The sequence below is a fragment of the Erythrolamprus reginae genome, chromosome 1 (genome assembly GCF_031021105.1).
Source record: "Erythrolamprus reginae isolate rEryReg1 chromosome 1, rEryReg1.hap1, whole genome shotgun sequence".
Classification (NCBI taxonomy): Eukaryota; Metazoa; Chordata; class Lepidosauria; order Squamata; family Dipsadidae; genus Erythrolamprus; species Erythrolamprus reginae.
This window is the reverse complement of record NC_091950.1, coordinates 377,204,829-377,222,805: the sequence shown is the minus strand read 5'-3', so window position 1 is coordinate 377,222,805 and position 17,977 is coordinate 377,204,829. Positions and strand designations below refer to the sequence as shown.

The window sequence follows — 17,977 nt, the reverse complement described above, 5'->3', positions numbered from 1 at the left end:
CTCACTTAACAACTATCTCAGCAACAGAAATTTTGGGCTCAATTATGGCCGTAAGTCAAGGACTACCTGTAATTAAGACTACATTCCCCAGATTGTTTACAATTGAAAATGCATCCCAAATTGATTTTTTAAAAAAATCTGAATCTTTTTCTATTTTTGTACCATGTATAAAATACAATGTAATTTCCATGCCAATCTTTAACCATTTTAATAAAATTCCTATATATTATTGTACATTGAAATATCAATTATTTCAAAATGTAGTGACAATAATTATAAATAATAAATGCATATATAATTTGATATACATGGCCAAATTAAATTCTATTTTGAACAGAGGGTTAGACTAGAACAGTGTTTTTCAACCAGTGTGCCGTGGCACACTAGTGTGCCGTGAGACATGGTCAGGTGTGCCGCGAAGCTCAGAGAGAGAAAGAAAGCAAGAGAGAGAGAGAGAAAGAGAAAGAAAGCAAGAGAGAGAGAAAGAAAGCAAAAGAGAGAGAGAGAAAGAGAAAGAAAACAAGATAAAGAGAAAGGGAACAAGAGAAAGAAAGCAAGAGAGAGAGAAAGAAAGAGAGAACAAGAGAGAGAAAGAAAGCAAGAGAGAGAGAGAAAGAGAGGTAGGGAAGGAGAGAAAGAGAAAGATATAGAGGGAGAGAGAAAGAGAGCAAAAAAGAGAGGAAAGGAGGAAGAGAAAGAAAGAGGGATGTAGAAAGATAGAGGAAGGGAGGGAGAGAAATAGGGAGAGAGAAATAGAGCGAAAGGGAGGAAGAGAGAGAGAGAGAGAGAATTTTTTTGTCCAAACTTTTTTTAGCCCTCCCCCCCCCCGCCCCGCTCAATGTGCCCCAGGGTTTCGTAAATGTAAAAAATGTGCCGCGGCTCAAAAAAGGTTGAAAATCACTGGACTAGAAGACCTCCAAGGTACCTTCCAACTCTGTTAGTTTGTTATAATCTTGCACAAATACTTTCAAATTATTATTGACTGGTTATTCTATTGTAAATATTCAAGCTGATATGCATTGCATCAGATGTTTGGAAATTTCTGGCGATGTTTCGACGAGGTCCCACTCGTCATCTTCAGGCTGGTGTTTCTGTCCTTGTTCTCAGGCGAACACTGCGAGACCTGAGCTGCCTTCCTTCTATAAATACTGGTGGCTGGGTGTGGTTTGATGGCTCAGCAATTGCCTGCTGTGTAGAAACTTCCTGGTGAGTCAGTGGGGTAACAATTGGGGTCGTTGATGTAGCTGAGGTATGTAAGGGAGGAGGGCGATGCCATTGTCCTGTTCTGTGTCTTGGTTCTTGGGGGGGTGTCTCTTTTTGGATTAAGTTGTTGATTGCCTCTCTTTGGAATCCATTGGAAATTAATACATTTGTGAGACTGTGTAATTCAGGTTCCAGGTGGTCCTTGTCGGCTAGGTGTTTGGTTCTGGAAATGAGGGTCTTGGCTACGGAATTAATCTGTGCGGGGGGGGGGGGAGACAATGGCATCGCCCTCCTCCCTTACATCAAAGGCACCACAGATAAAATCAGTAAAATTCTCTGCAAACACAACATCAAGACAGCCTTTGGTACAGATTAAAAAATAGCCAACATCCTAAGAAACCCGAAAGACAATATCCAACTAGAAAACCAAATACCGTGTAAAATCTGCCCAGCCACATATATTGGACAAACTAACAGGAGAGTAAATGCACGTGTTGCAGAACATAAGAATGCATTAAAGAAAAAAGAAAAAACCTCCTCCCTTTTCCAACACTTCAAAACCACAGGACATGAAATTGATTTCGACAGTACCAAATTAATTTCCAAACCAGAACACTACAGCAAATAATAATCATGGAAGCCATCGAGATAGAAAAACATCCCCAAAATATGAACAAGCGGGATGATACCTCTCGCTTACCAGACATCTGGAAACCAGCCCTCAAACGTATCCCAGCCATAGAAACCAGACTCAGAACACACATTGTAAAGCAATCAAGTGGCGTGCAAGTTCCAACTACTCAGGATATCACGCCTAATCTACAACCATTAACTAATCAGCATACCTCAGCTACATCAACGACCCCAATTGTTACCCCACTGACTCACCAGGAAGTTTCTACACAGCAGGCAATTGCTGAGCCATCAAACCACACCCAGCCACCAGTATTTATAGAAGGAAGGCAGCTCAGGTCTCGCAGTGTTCGCCTGAGAACAAGGACAGAAACACCAGCCTGAAGATGACGAGTGGGACCTCGTCGAAACGTCGCCAGAAATTTCCAAATCCTACACGGGAAGAAACCCGAATATACCAAGACCGTCATATATATATATATATGGGACAAATTGAAGACTGACCCCTTTAATTTTCTATATATGAGATTTTTAATTCTCCTAATATAAATTCTTAATTTTAGGTATATATATTAAAAATTGTAATCAATGAAACCATTTCTTTATCACTATCGTCTAATACAAGGTTGTCAAACTGGCGGCCCACAAGCCGATGCATCACACACAATTTATACCCATCCCAGCAAAAAAGTCACGATATATCACGTAGCACAATCAAGTTTGACACTCTTGCTCTAATACCTCATTCTCCATTTCTAACAACTGTTAATTTAGATCATCTCATCAACTATTCTTTATTTGAATCTTCTGAAATAAGTCTCACTCAACAACTCAGCTGGCATCTCTCATAAAGATGCTGTTAAGTTAGATCAGATCCTAAGAGCTATATTTTCATAAAATCAAAGGAAGTGGAAGTATAGGAAAGTATATTTTACAATATATAAAAAGAAATATCTGAGACAATTTTTCAACTTTGCAAAGATACAGTCACTCATTCTACAATAAAGTAAAGCAGATTTTTTTTCTGCATTTCACCTTTTTTCACACGGTACAACATTGTCAGTGTTTCCTTTGTAGTTAATGCCGTAACATGCAAGTTATTTACAGAGGGTATTTGATCAGCTAGTGCTGTCAATTCATGAAAATGAGTAGCAAACATAGCAAAAGCTTTCATTTTGCTGGCAATATATTCGGAAATTGCCCAGGCCAATCCAAATCCATCATACGTTGATGTTCCTCTGCCTAACTCGTCAATGATTATCAAAGAATGTTCGGTTGCAGTCCTAAAAGAAGAAGAAAAAGATAATAGATTCTATTATTAAAGTAGAACAATTTGAAACAATTTTTTCATAACACATTTGTGTGCATTATATCCACTAATATTTGCACTTTTATTTGTACTGTACTTCCTTACAATTTGGAAATACACATTTTAAGTTTGTACTAAAATGTGATCTGATGAATTTTTCATCTCATCTCTATATAGAAACCAGACTTTCTCTATGATCTAAACCAGGGGTAGGCAAACTTCAACAGTCAAAGAGCCGTTTGGACCCCGTTTCCCACAGAGAAACAACTCTGGGAGCCACAAAACCTAAGTAGGCGTGGCCAACTTGACATCACTTACTCCCACCCAGTCACATGGCCCCCTTGCCATGCCTACCCAGCCAATCATTAGGATAAAGAACTGGGAACCATAAAATCCTTATCCCTCCCTCCCTCTCTCTCTCCTCTCTATGTCTCTCTCTTCCCCGTCTCTATATCCCCCTGGAACGATGGCCGCGCTTCAACGGGAAACCAGCGTGGGGCGGAGCTGGGAAGGTGCTGCCTATGGAGCCCGAGGGCGGGCAGGCATGCGAGTGGGTGCCTTTCTTGAACGCCGGAGGGGGCAATGAGGGAGTCACGGCCACCCCCGGTGTCACCTGCCATGGATGGGCCAGTGACGAGCCTCCCGGCAGAGCACTCAGTGCCCACTCCCTGGTGCATGGCAAACTGGCAGTGGAATTGGAGCTCGCACGCACGCGCGTCTGACATTCAGAGGAGGAGAAACCTTCGCAGGCGGAAGACTTCCTCATACTTTCCTTGCTGCTCCCCCACCAACTCCGATGCCCAGCTCCCCTGCGCAGCCTTGGAAAAGAGCCACACTCTAGGACCAAAGAGCCATGTGCAGTTCGCGAGCCACAGTTTGCCAGCGCCTGATCTAAACCTACAGATGTGTTTGTACAAGCAGACCTTAGAAGGACGTATTCAGGACAAGGGAAATCTGTAAATCTTTAGTTTGGAGAATGCTGCATCCCTTATCCAATTCCTACACTTTCCATCTCCCAAATATCAGTATTCCCACCCACCCACCCCAAATATCAGTATTCTCTGCTTACTGAGCTGTTTGGACTATTTTGTGGTTCTTCTTGAATCTCTGTAGCCCAATAATGTCCTTTTGCACAACGGTAGTTCTTGTGCAAGCGATCAATTGTGCAAACAATTAATTTGCAATAGAAGAGAATAAAACCCTGGGGGTAGGTATAGAAAAGTAGAAAAGAGCTGTTGATTTTTTAAGGAGCAAGATCAGAAGGAAACAGCAAATTTTCATTGAAGCAATGTAGATAGGATAAAAAAATGGGGGAATGAAAGATAGTTGTAGTAATAAGTAAGTGAAGGTAAAATAGATCTTACAGTCATCTGTATGTTCTTTAGACGAGAAAGATCAGTAAGCTTGGAGAAATAATCTTTACCTATCACACTTCTGCTGAACAAGTGTTGTCACTGCACTTACCTAAGGATGGAGGCAGTCTCCAGCATTTCTGCCATGAAGGTAGATACCCCTTTCAGTTGACTATCTCCAGCTCCAACTCGAGCCAAAATGCAATCAACGATAGTCACTTCTGCAGAGTCACATGGCACAAAACATCCAATTTGGGCCATAAGAACAATCACTCCAGTCTGCCTTATGTAAGTTGATTTTCCTCCCATGTTGGGCCCTACGGAACAGGTAATCCCCAAAAGGTAAATAAAATAAAATTCATATTTATCATGTTTTTACAGTCTTTAATTGGAATGTCTATTCTATGTAACCAGAATAATTATTGCTAACCCTGGCATCTCCCTTATTTCAGTTTCTGTAAACAAATGTTTTCAATATCTGCTATCATCTGCAGTCATAATTTCCTGTTCAGTTTAGGCAATAAAATGCCTATGTCTCTCCCAACAATCTAGAACTCCCAGAACACCAGCTGTATGGGCAGCAATAAAGGATGGTGGAAACTATTGCTCAGGAACATCTGGAGGACCAAGTGTTTCGCTTCTGCACAAAGGTCTAATAGACAACTGAATCTCCGAATCCACGGAGAGGGGCGGCATACAAATCCAATTCATAAATAAATTTTAAAACAGGCAACATTTCTGAATAAACAAAGCTTGAATGCCAGAATTCACCTGGTGACTCTCATTCATGACCCAAATGCAGATAGCAGCAAAAGGACTTATTTTCTCAGCAATGAAAGCAACAGAGTCTTTGGGATCTACCCTTCCTCTTATTATAAGCCTCTGCTGCTCATGCCCATTTGCCTTCTCATGGTTCATGACCAACTAATCAATGGAAGGAGATAGCTCTGCCAAGGATAGCCAGAGGTGGAAAGGTCCCTTGTCCATGGCCTAGCTTGGAAGAACCAGGACAAATAGGATTCTGCATTTTTAGTTCTATGGGGCTTTATTCTTTTTTTTTTTTAAGGGGGGGACCTTCTTTTTAAGTACAGGATTTACAACAAACTCTATGAAACTAATGAGTACAAAAAAAATTAGGCTAATGTAATCCTCTTTTCCCACCCAGAAAAAAATAAGCTTACATTTAGGAAATGTCAACATTAGAAATAGACAGTTTATTTTAAAAAATAAAAGAAAATACAAAAGAAATTACTGTAGGTTAGACTGGAAAACGAAGGCAGCAGTGCCTAAACATTGCCACGAAATCATCATATTTTTTTAATGAGTCCGTAAATGCTTGAAAAGTTTGGTATGTCCAGGTTTCTTTTTGGGGGGCGGGGGGGGGGAAGTAAAGCTCTCCCCAGCAACCATAAAATAACAGCAAAAACCAAGGGTGTTATGGGAAAAGAGAGTCTGGGAAATGCATAGAGAACAGAGAGTAAGATAACCAAGAGTGCATCCTTCAGACTTCCACATGTTTATTTATAAGGGAGGGAATTAAAATATTTGGGGTAGATGAAAGCACCATAAAATTACTTAGGCATTTTGTTGAGATAGCATTGTACAGAAGAGTGGAAAAGTTTGCTACAAGAAAATTAAAGAGAGTGGATGTTTCAAATACACAGGGATATATGAGAATTGAACAGACCATTCAATGGCCAAACTGGTCATATGTGCCCTCACTTGCATAAACCTCACCTAAAAACTCCTAAAAACATCATTTGAAAAAGTATTTTATAAATTAAAGTGCTGCAGATCAATCCTTTGCAAGGTATGAGTCATTGAATCTGAAGAACTGCTATAGAAAACAATAAGTTAAAAAAACAACAACCAAAAACCCACTGATTAACAACTAAGCTGAGGATGGAGGGGGAAAAGGTTATTTTTATTTGGTACTTCCCGGAAGAGGAAATGAGGAGAAGGGGCAAAGAAAACAAGAGCAGGGAACAAACTGAGGATATGACTTTACTCCAGACTTTTCCCACAGAAAGCCCAATCCCCCCACCCAGGCAGCCACAGCTGTTCCAAGTTTATTGCTTTCTTTGCATCTCATGACAATCAACCCCTCTAATTTGGAGAGCAACAGTGCATCAATTCCCTCTTTAAAAGTAAAATTAGGGTGCATGAGGCTTACTTGAAAATGCCTCCCTCTAGAGTCTAAAATTGACTGCACAGCTACAAAACACTCTTGGGACAACTGTTATGCCACCTTTTTCTGTCTGTTTAAAGGCAAAGCTTCAAGCCTTTTAAAGCATCCCCATAAAAATTTGCAATCCAAACTGGGTCAAAGGGGGGAAGACCGTAAACATGATATAAAACTGAAGTCTCACCGGTAATGATGTGGAACATCTGTTTGTCCTTCTCAAAAGTAATATCGTTTGGGATGAAAGCAACATCATCTTGAACTTCAATGCAAGGGTGCCTGGAAGCTTTCAAGATAATTCTTCCTTGCCCCTTCTCTAGAATAACTGGGCGCACATATGGTATTGGTGCTGCATTTGATGCATGAGCAAAACTGACAATGGCATCTAGCTGGGCAATGACATCATTGAGGAACTGAATGGGTTCTTTATACCCTATTGAAAAGAAAGAATGTTCAGATACTTTTCTCACTATGCAGAAAAACAAAGGAAATTCCTAATGTCATTTAGTACCATTCTCTTTAACCAACTGTGATCAGTTTTATATAGAATTTCACCCAATATATTCTTTTCATTTAGTGTTTGATTTTTATTTCATTGCAATGTTTATAACCAGGGGATATAGGCTGATCTTTAGGAAATAAAGTTAGTCCTACTTAGTAACTAGGATGGGGAAAAAGATCAAGGCTGTGGGCTAAACTAAGCAGAAAAAAAAACCCACCAGAATATAACAGGAAGCTGCTTCCACATCATTGTTCCATTTATGAAATCCCCAGGGATCAAATTGATTTTTATAGCTAGAGAAGAAAAGGTCCCTGGGAGTTTCAGCTTGACAGTCTCAGCTTTGTATTTTTCTGTATTAAAATCCCTTCAGATATTTAGATTCAAATTCCGTCAAAGTTAATTTCCAGGAACCAATGGAGCTTAGGCCCCTTAATCCTACTGACTCAATTAGTCATTCTTCTCCAACTTAGTGTCTAATGCAGTGATTTTCAACCTTTTTTGAGCCGCAGCACATTTTTTTACATTTACAAAATCCTGGGGCACATCACCAACCAAAATGACACAAAATGACACCCTAAGACACTCTTCTCTCTTTTTCCATTCCTGTCTCCTCCCCCACCCTCTCTCTGTGTATACATACTCTTGAACCATTTCCAAAAACAGGTGAGGGCTGGGGGGGGGGGGGTTTCTCTCTTATTCTTTGGATGCTTTTTATCATATGCTTTAAATCAAGAGTCACTTCTCTCTCTCTTTTGTTTCTCTCTCTTTCCTCTCATTCTCTGTCTCAGTAATTTTCTCATTTCTCTTTTTCCTCCCCTTTTTTCTCTCATTTCTCTCTCTCTCTCCCTTCCTCTCCTCTTTCTCTTTCTCTCTTGCTTTCTTTCTCTCTTGCTTTCTTTACTCTCTCTTTCGCTCTCTCTTGCTTTGCTTTCTTTTCACTCTTGCTTTCTCTCTCTTTTCTTTCTCTTGCTTTCGCTCTCTCTCATACTCTCTTTCTCTCTTTCTTTCTCTCTCTCTTGCTTTCTTTCTCTCTCTTTCTCTCTCTCTTGCTTTCTCTCTCTCTCACTCTCTCTCAGCAAAAAGTTGTGAGACCGGAACCTGAGCTTCCTTCTTCATGGCACACCTGACCATGTCTCGCGGCACACTAGTGTGCGACGGCACACTGGTTGAAAAAACACTGGTCTAATGTACTAATGCTATCAATAGTTATCAAAAGCCCTTTATGTAAGATATTCTCAGAGCAGGATATAAAGAATGCCAACAGACAACCCTGGCACTTAAAACTAAGAATGAAAAATGGAAGCCAGAAAGTGCATTACGGACAAGGAATCATGGGGAAGGGTTTGAATTAAGATAAGATACAACTTTTCCCAAATATGCCCATGTTACACCAACACTCCGCAGTCTGCATTGGTTGCCGATCAGTTTCCCGGTCACAATTCAAAGTGTTGGTTATGACCTATAAAGCCCTTCATGGCACTGGACCAGATTATCTCAGGGATCGCCTTCTGCTGCACGAATCCCAGCGACCAGTTGGGTCCCACAGAGTTGGCCTTCTCTGGGTCCCGTCGACTAAACAATGCCGCTTGGCAGAACCCAGGGGAAGAGCCTTCTCTGTGGCGGCCCCCGGCCCTCTGGAACCAACTCCCCCCAGAGATTAGAATTGCCCCCACCCTCCTTGCCTTTCGTAAGCTACTTAAAACCCACCTCTACCGTCAAGCATGGGGGGACTGAGATACTCTTTCCCCCTAGGCCTTTACAATTTTATGCATGGTATGTCTGTATGTATGTTTGGTTTTTATATTAATGGGTTTTTAATCGTTTTTAGTATTGGATTATTTTGTATACTGTTTTATTATTGTTGTTAGCCGCCCTGAGTCTCCGGAGAAGGGCGGCATACAAATCCAATCAACCAATCAACTTCTACATTAGATTCATATCCCTCCATAAAGTCAGTTCTTGAGTTACAATATTTAGTTTCTATCTATGTTGTTTCAACAGTCTGAGAAACTTTAGCCAAATTCATGCTGCCTTAAATGAGCCTGAAAAACAGCATGTCAGAAGCAGTAAGTTTTGTTGTTATATCTGGTAGTGGACTGCCTAAGGCTACATTTAAATGTAACTATGAGTTTGTTGAGGAATAGCAAATTAAAGGATTAACAAGCCAGCAGAGGGAGAAAGTATGGTAGCACTACACTTTCATTTCCTGAAATATAAGATGTGTGACACAAGTTCTAGACCAGGCCTGCGAATAGACTTACAACAGCTACCAGCCTCCTACTATAATTAATATGTTTTTAATTTTGTTGTACACCGCACAGTCCGACAGGAGTTGGGGTGCTTATAAATGTAACAAATTAAATTAATTAAATCAAATCTGTACATTAAAAAATTAGACACACAGTTATTTGAAGGCTTCCAGCATTAGTGGACAAATTGATAAATGGCCCTCATGGCATCTAATTATGTTTTATTTCATTCTATAGCAGTGCTTCCCAACCTGGCTGGGGAATTCTGGGAGTTGAAATCCAAATACAGTGATACCTCGTCTTACAAACGCCTCATCATACAAACTTTTCAAGATACAAACCCGGGGTTTAAGATTTTTTTGCCTCTTCTTACAAACTATTTTCACCTTACAAACCCACCGCCGCTGCTGGGATGCCCCGCCTCCAGACTTCTATTGCCAGCGAAGCTCCCATTTTTGCGCTGCTGAGATTCCCCTGAGGCTCCCCTCCATGGGAAACACCACCTCCGAACTTCCGTGTTTTTGTGATGCTGCAGGGGAATCCCAGCAGTGCAAAAACGGGTACTTCGCTGGTAATGGAAGTCCGGAGGTGGGGTTTTCCAGTGAGGGGAGCCTCAGTGAAATCGCAGCATTGCAAAAACACAGAGGTCCGGAGGTGGGGTTTTGAGGACTTCGGTGTTTTTGCGATGCTGCGATTTCACTGATGCTCCCTTCGCTGGGAAACCCCACCTCCGGACTTCCGTTGCCAGCGTAGCGCTCATTTTTGCGATGCTGGGATTCCCCTGCTGGGATTCCCCTGCAGCATCGCAAAAACACAGAAGTCCAGAGGTGGGGCTTCCCATGGAGGGGGAGCCTCAGGGGAATCCCAAGCAGTGCAAAAACGGGAGCTTCGGCTGGCAAAAGGGGTGAATTTTTGGGCTTGCACGCATTAATCGTTTTTCCATGATTCCTATGGGAAACATTGTTTCGTCTTACAAACTTTTCACCTTAAGAACCTTGTCCCGGAAACCAATTAAGTTTGTAAGATAAGGTATTACTGTATCTTCAAGTTGCCAAGGTTGGGAAACACTGTTCTATAGTGAATGCAAGATTCAGCATGCAAAGAAGCTAAAGACTGTGTAAATGAACCTTTAAAAATTTTTAGAGAAAGAAAAATCCCTAGAGGCTTATACTATCCAGTACATTTAGAGACATGGAGAAATGCAGCATAAAAATATCTTACTTTATTCACAGCATTTGGATTGAAGGGGGACTGTGGATTGAATCTATTTTTTTAAATCCCCACAAGCCTATTCTGACATATATTCCATGTCTACAATCAGAAATCACTATTTAGACCAATGAATGTAAAGTATTGCTTATTGCTTGGAACATTATGTATCAAATGTTTAGGCAGCCACTAGTCATGAGCTCTGATGCTATCTGGAACAGCTTATGCAACAGAAAGCTACAGGCTAGTCTATTTGCCTGTATCATAATCTTACTCATGCTTATATTATCTATTCATCATTTCCCTACCACCCCGGGAAAAGCTTTTTCTGCTCTACCTGCAAGAAGTGATCAAAAAAGGTTCTTTGGTTTTTCATTTGTTTATATCAGGGCAAAGTATAGATAGCCAAGAATGTTTGCCAAAAATCATCCGTCTAAATGACAAACATGATGCAAGTGTGTTTTGAAAATAGCAAAATTAGTATTTAAAAATCACAAACTCTTAATTCCTGTTAAAGCTAAAATCTCCTTAAGAGAGATAAATTCAGAGATCCTGCATTCCCTTTCTTAAAACAAGATAATCTGCTATATTATATATATATAGATAGATAGATAGATAGATAGATAGATAGATAGATAGATAGATAGATAGTGTGTATATATGTGTGTTTGTTTGTGTGTGTGTGTTTATACACATACACACACACACACATACACACACACACAAATTATCCTAAACAAGATCATCTACTTCAATTTCCATGACAAAATGGGACATCACTGAAACTGACAGCAGACATTTTTCTGGGATTCCAGAAAACCCTTAAAACCTGGCTCTTCTCCCAGGCCTGGGGTTCATATTTGTGAAAACCCTGTTCGGTTTTTATCGTTGCAGTTGTTTTTAGACCAGGCTTTCTTCTATTGCTTTATATTTTTAACATTAATTATGTATTATGTTAAAAAGTTAATTATGTATTAACTTTGGTAAGCCAATCAGTCTAGTGGAGTGAGCACCCATAACAAATTTCTTTCTTTCTTTCTGTCTGTCCGACTGTCTGTCTGTCTGTCTGTCTGTCTGTCTGTCTGTCTGTCTGTCTATCTTCCATCCATTTTGATTTAAAAGAAGAGTGGATACAATTTGATGGGAATGAAGACTAAGTGAGAATGATAATATTTTTTAGCAGAAATTAGTTGTGTAAAGTTTCTATATGCTTTCTGTTTATTCAACACCATTTTTTGCCTTTGGAACTGGTACTATGGTTTATTATACCAAATGATGAACCAAATGAAATTCTGTTTGAGAATGAATATTAAAGTATCAATAAAGCCTCATGAGCGAATTTAGGGGGGAAATGTACAAACTGATACTTGCAATGGCATTTTTGAAAATTTCCAAAAGGATAATTATATCATGCTTTGTTCTTTCAAATCAAAATATTTTGGAAGTTTTACTGATTTACTCAATGTTTTAATCCGGTTTGTCCTTTCCATTGAATTATTCATTCTCTTAACAAACATGGCAATTTCAGAAGCAAGCATGTAGTCTTACCTGATGCAACATTGATTATTTCTTTAACTACAGCATCTTGCATTTCTTCGTATTCTTTTCTGTTCTTCATATAGTCTTCATTAATGTCTTTCAATTCACTAGACGTAAATAAAAAAGGCAGAAATGTTTGCAATGTTTCATATTGTAACATTCTACTGTTTTCCCAGGAATGCAATCATTTTCCAAATAGCATATTTAAGAGGCTGCTCAGTGCTAAAAGCAGCAGCAGAACTGACGTCTGATGTTGACATTACCTGTTAGAGAATTTCACCCCATTTTTCTGGGTTTCCAAGACCTTATATTTTGCATTATTCCGCAGAACCTTCTCTTCTCTGTAGGTAATTCTGAAAAAATGTCCATACTGTGCGTTGCATTCTAATTTGATACTCTTTCCAGGTTCCAAACCTTTTTTTTTTCATTGGGAAGGAAAGAGAAAATAGCATTTATGACTGATTATGACACCATAAAAGCACACAAACCACACCTTCATTATCTTCAATCTGATCAAATTTTGGTTTTGCTGCTTAACATTGTACCAGGTCCCTTACTGAAAAGTCAACCGAGCAATCAGAGGACTTGGAGAAAGTCATACTATCAAATTGGCCAGATAAAAGCATCTGAGAAATTTTCATTAACAGGTCTCCCAACAATAGTGGTATATCTAATTTGTAACATCATCACATTACCTAAAACAGCGGTAAAAGAACCAGACTCTTATAAAGCTCTTCATGGCATCGGACCAGAATATCTCCGAGACCGCCTTCTGCTGCACGAATCCCAGCGACCGATTAGGTCCCACAGACCTTCTCCGGGTCCCGTCAACTAAACAATGTCGGTTGGCGGGGCCCAGGAGAAGAGCCTTCTCTGTGGTGGCCCCGACTCTCTGGAACCAGCTCCCCCCAGAGAATAGAACTGCCCCTACCCTCCTTGCCTTTCGTAAACTCCTCAAAATCCACCTTTGTCGTCAGGCATGGGGGAATTGAGACATCTCCCCCAGGCCTATACAATTTATGTATGGTATGTTTGTATGTATGTCTGCTTAATAATGGGGTTTTTTAAATATTTTAAATTGTAAATTATTAGATTTGTTATGAATTGTTTTATTGTGTTGTGAGCCGCCCCGAGTCTACGGAGAGGGGTGGCATACAAATCTAATAAATCAATGAATCAATGAATCAATCGATGGATGGATGGATGGATGGATGGATGGATGGATGGATGGATGGATGGATGGATGGATAGATAGATAGATAGATAGATAGATAGATAGATAGATAGATAGATAGATAGATAGATAGATAGATAGATAGATAGATATTTTGTTTCAGAAAGCCCCTTAAGACACAGTCAACAATCAAGAAATATGAGTTTCAGTTTTAAAAATACCCACCTCAATCTATATTGCACTTTGGTAAAGGTAAGATAAAGTTAAGGTAAGAATAAAGTTAATCCAGAATTGAGCTTGACTACAATTATGTGGGGGGGGGGGGTTAGTACAGAAGTAATTTGTCACTGGCTACCTGTGGGATGTTTTTCAACTTCCCACAGAAGTAACAACTTAGGGCCAATTTTCTTTAGTTTCAAATTCAGACAAATAGATGCTGCCATTTGCAGAGATAAATAAAATGTATTAGACATATTGAATTGCTTTGTACAGCATAATTGAAGAAAATTATAATTAATCTGTCAACAGGATAATCTTACCTTCATTTCAAAATTACAAATATTCTAGGAATAGCCATTTTCTACAGCTTATTTATTCTTTATGTAATAATTCCCATTATGGCATAACAATTTAGCAGTCAAAGTTACATTAGGTGGATCTCCTCAATGTACTGACATATACAGAAAGCCTAAGGAGAGATGGAGTTCAGAAGTGCCTCTGACTCCACAGCTTTTGGCAGTTTTTAACATTTTCAATAGAAGTGAAACGACAAGCAACTAATTGGGGGGGGGGGGGGCTACACCACCATTGACTGGGCATCCTTGAATACTGAAATAATTTTTCAGAATTGTTCCTTCAGGGTGTCTTTTCCACATCAAGGACCCCTGAAGATATGCATAAAAATGGTATGTACTCATTGAAACCCTGAACCACATTATTCCTGACAAATGTATCTTTTTCTTTTATGTACGCTGAGAGCATATGCACCAAGACAAATTCCTTGTACGTCCAATCACACTTGGCCAATAAAATTCTATTCTATTCTATTCTATTCTACAGTGTTCTCTCGATTTTCGCAGGTTTGAACTTCGCGAATAGCCTATACCACGGTTTTTCAAAAAATATTAATTAAAAAATACTTCGCGGTTTTTTTTCCTATACCACGGTTTTTCCCACCCGATGACGTCATATGTCATCGACAAACCAATAATTTTTGCAAATAAATAACAAAAAAAATTATTGTTAATAAATAATTATGTTTATAAATATCAGGATCACTAAGTGTCTTATTCAATGGTGAGTACCAGTAATAATGGTGAGTAAATGGTTGTTAAGGGAATGGGAAATGGTAATTTAGGGGTTTAAAGTGTTAAGGGATGGCTTGCGATACTGTCCATAGCCAAAAATGGTGTATTTACTTCCACATCTCTACTTCGTGGAAATTCGACTTTCGCGGGCGGTCTCGAAACGCATCCCCCGCGGAAATCGAGGAAACACTGTTTTCTGAATGTGGTGAATAAAAGCAGGGTGCTAGCAGAACCTAGAACAGTGATAGCGAACCTTTTTGGTACTGAGTGCCGAAACCAGAATGTGTGTCCATGTGTGTGCTTCTGCATGCGCCGGAGCACCAGAACAGTGAACAGTGATAGCGAACCTTTTTGGTACTGAGTGCCGAAACCAGAATGTGTGTCCATGTGTGTGCTTGTGCGTGCGCCGGAGCACCAGAAGCTGGAAGGGTCTGGCGCGCTTATACCTGGGTTTTTTTGGCCATTTTCAGGCTGTTTTCTGGGCCGTATTTTGAAAAAGACCTAAAATAGCTCGAAAAACATTCTGAAAAGAGCCTGAAAATGCCCCCCAAAATAGCCTGCGTTCAGGCCATTTTTGGCACCCACAAAAACCAGCTGGTTGGCATGCTGGAAACCATAAGAGCAGCTGGCGACGGCGCGCATGCCCACAGAGGGGGCTCTGTATGACACCTCTGGCACGCTAACATAGGTTCACCATCACGGACCAAAAAAGTGATTGAAATTCAAAGTAAATATCAATAGTAATAGGAAATATTATCTGACTTTATTATTGAAGAATTCCAAGAAGTGATTAAAAGAGCAATATGCTGCAGCTTTACCTAACCTGGTGCCTCCAGATGTTCTGGGTTACAACTCCCAGAAATCCCCAGGCTGAAGAAAGCTGACCAGAGACCAGTTAGGTCCCACAGAGTGGCCCTCCTCTGGGTCCCGTCAACAAAACAATGTCATTTGGCGGGGCCCAGGGGAAAAGCCTTCTCTGTGGCGGCCCCGACCCTCTGGAACCAAATCCCCCTGGAGATTAGAATTGCTCCTTAAAACCCACCTCTGCCATCAGGCATGGGAGAACTGAGATATTCTTTCCCCCTAGGCCTTTACAATTCATGTATGGTATGTTTGTATGTATGGATGTTTGGTTTTATAGTAAGGGTTTTTTAGTTGTTTTAGTATTGGATTTACATGCTGTTTTTTGTTACTGTTGTTAGCCACCCCGAGTCTACGGAGAGGGGCGGCATACAAAACCAATAAATAAAATAAATAAATAAATAAATGTGACACTACATTTTAGGCTACATTTTAGGCTGTGAAGCTGACTTCAGGAAGAGAAAGAAAAAACTCAACAAACTTAAAAGTACTTCTTGGTAAAATAATTTGCACCCTCCAACATACTTAATTCCTTGGCGGCACTTTTCAGGACACCCTGCATTTTTTCTTCCAGTTTATCCATACTTTTTCTCAATTCAGCAAGATTGGGGTCAATGGAAGGCTTGACAAGGTATTCATGGCTTTCCACCTAGGAAACAAATTCCACAAAATTTGCACAAAGTCAGTTAACAAATAAGGTGTAGACTTTTATTAATCAAAAGTTTGGAAAAATAATCACAAAAATCATTTAATTTTGCAGCCAGCGAGCTAATCAGACATTTCAGCAAAAATGATTTTTTTTCAACTGTACCACTGCAAGGTATGTGCTGGAATCTCCCTTAATGAATTCTTTATTAATAGAAAATCAACACAGCAGCAGGTGAGAGCATTACTGTGCTACCGTGTCCCTTACTTCATCCAGGAAAGAACACCATTGTAAGGAAATCTGTTCAACTTTCTTTCGTCTCATTACATGGAACAAGGCACAATAAAAGCTCTATCTGGAAACACCAATCACCTAGGAATCTGCTTCACAGGAAAGAGCCATTATTTGTTCCATGCATAAATCAAAACAACAAATTGAAATTGCATAGTTCAAAAGAAATTTAGAATGCAACTTGTTAAAATTATAGTGGAGTTCAACAACTCCTGAGGAATTCCTCTCCCTGCACACAAATGGAATAAATCTAAATCAAACCTTAAGTCTTTCAATCACAATGCTGCAACACCATCAGCCAATCAAACATAACTCAGTTAAAGTTATATACATTAACACACATTGCTGGTTTATATATTGCCAACCCAATTGTTAGACAGAATCCTAACAGCGCCTGATGCCCCTCTCCTTCCCCATTGCTACAGCTGAGCCTAGCACCAGGCTGGAGGTCCCCCCCTCAAACAAAACTTCTCTCTCTCTCTCTCTCTCACACACACACACACACACACACACACACACCTGGTCTGACCAATGGCGGCAGCAGGAGAAGAAAGGAAGCGAGCACAAGGACTGTGTTTTCCCCAAAGGTCGCCCAGCCAGGGGAAGCAAATCTCTCCCATGCAAAGGCTGGATTGTCACCAGGCTTGGGGAAGTTGATATTCTCCTTAGCTACTATGATTTATGTATTATTATTATTTTATTATTTATTGGATTTGTATGCCGCCCCACTCTGCAGACTCGGGGCAGCTAACAACAATGATAAAAAAACAACATGTAACAATCCGATTTAATAAAACAACTAAAAACCCTTATTATAAAAACCAAACATATACACAAACATACCATACATAACTTGTAATGGCCTAGGGGAAGGAATATCCTAACTCCCTCATGCCTGGCGACAAAGGTGGGCCTTGAGTAATTTGCGAAAGACAAAGAGGGTGGGGGCCGTTCTAATCTCTGGGGGGAGTTGATTCCAGAGGGCCAGGGCCACCACAGAGAAGGCTCTTCCCCTGGGGCCCGCCAAACAACATTGTTTGGTCGACGGGACCCGGAGAAGGCCAACTCTGTGGGACCTTATCAGCCGCTGGGATTCGTGTGGTAGAAGGCGGTTCCGGATGTATTCTGGCCCAATGCCATGTAGGGCTTTAAAGGTCATTACCAACACTTTGAATTGTGACCGGAAACTGATCGGCAGCCAATACAGGCCGCGGAGTGTTGCAGAAACGTGGGCGTATCTAGGAAGCCCCACAATGGCTCTCGCGGCCGCATTCTGCATGATCTGAAGTTTCTGAACACTTTTCAAAGGTAGCCCCATGTAGAGAGTGTTGCAGTAATCGAACCTCGAGGTGATGAGGGCATGAGTGACTGTGAGCAATGACTCCCTGTCCAAATAGGGCTGCAACTGGTGCACCAGGCGAACCTGGGCAAACGCCCTCCTCGCCACAGCCGAAAGATGATGTTCCAATGTCAGCTGTGGATCGAGGAGGACGCCCAAGTTGCGGACCCTCTCTGAGGGG

The 17,977-nt window shown here is 40.5% G+C and overlaps 1 protein-coding gene across 1 annotated transcript in view; it reads right to left on the bottom strand.

The window, feature by feature from the left end:
* The window catches only part of MSH2 (mutS homolog 2), a 90,882-nt gene that overhangs the window by 6,428 nt on the left and 66,477 nt on the right, over window positions 1-17,977 (bottom strand). Inside the window, exons 9-14 of the mRNA XM_070734706.1 lie at window positions 16,046-16,169; window positions 12,442-12,592; window positions 12,188-12,285; window positions 6,867-7,112; window positions 4,610-4,814; window positions 2,872-3,119 (exon numbers count right to left, since the gene is read on the bottom strand). Coding sequence (XP_070590807.1) covers window positions 2,872-3,119; window positions 4,610-4,814; window positions 6,867-7,112; window positions 12,188-12,285; window positions 12,442-12,592; window positions 16,046-16,169 — 1,072 coding nt within the window. The remainder of the gene's footprint in view (window positions 1-2,871; window positions 3,120-4,609; window positions 4,815-6,866; window positions 7,113-12,187; window positions 12,286-12,441; window positions 12,593-16,045; window positions 16,170-17,977) is intronic.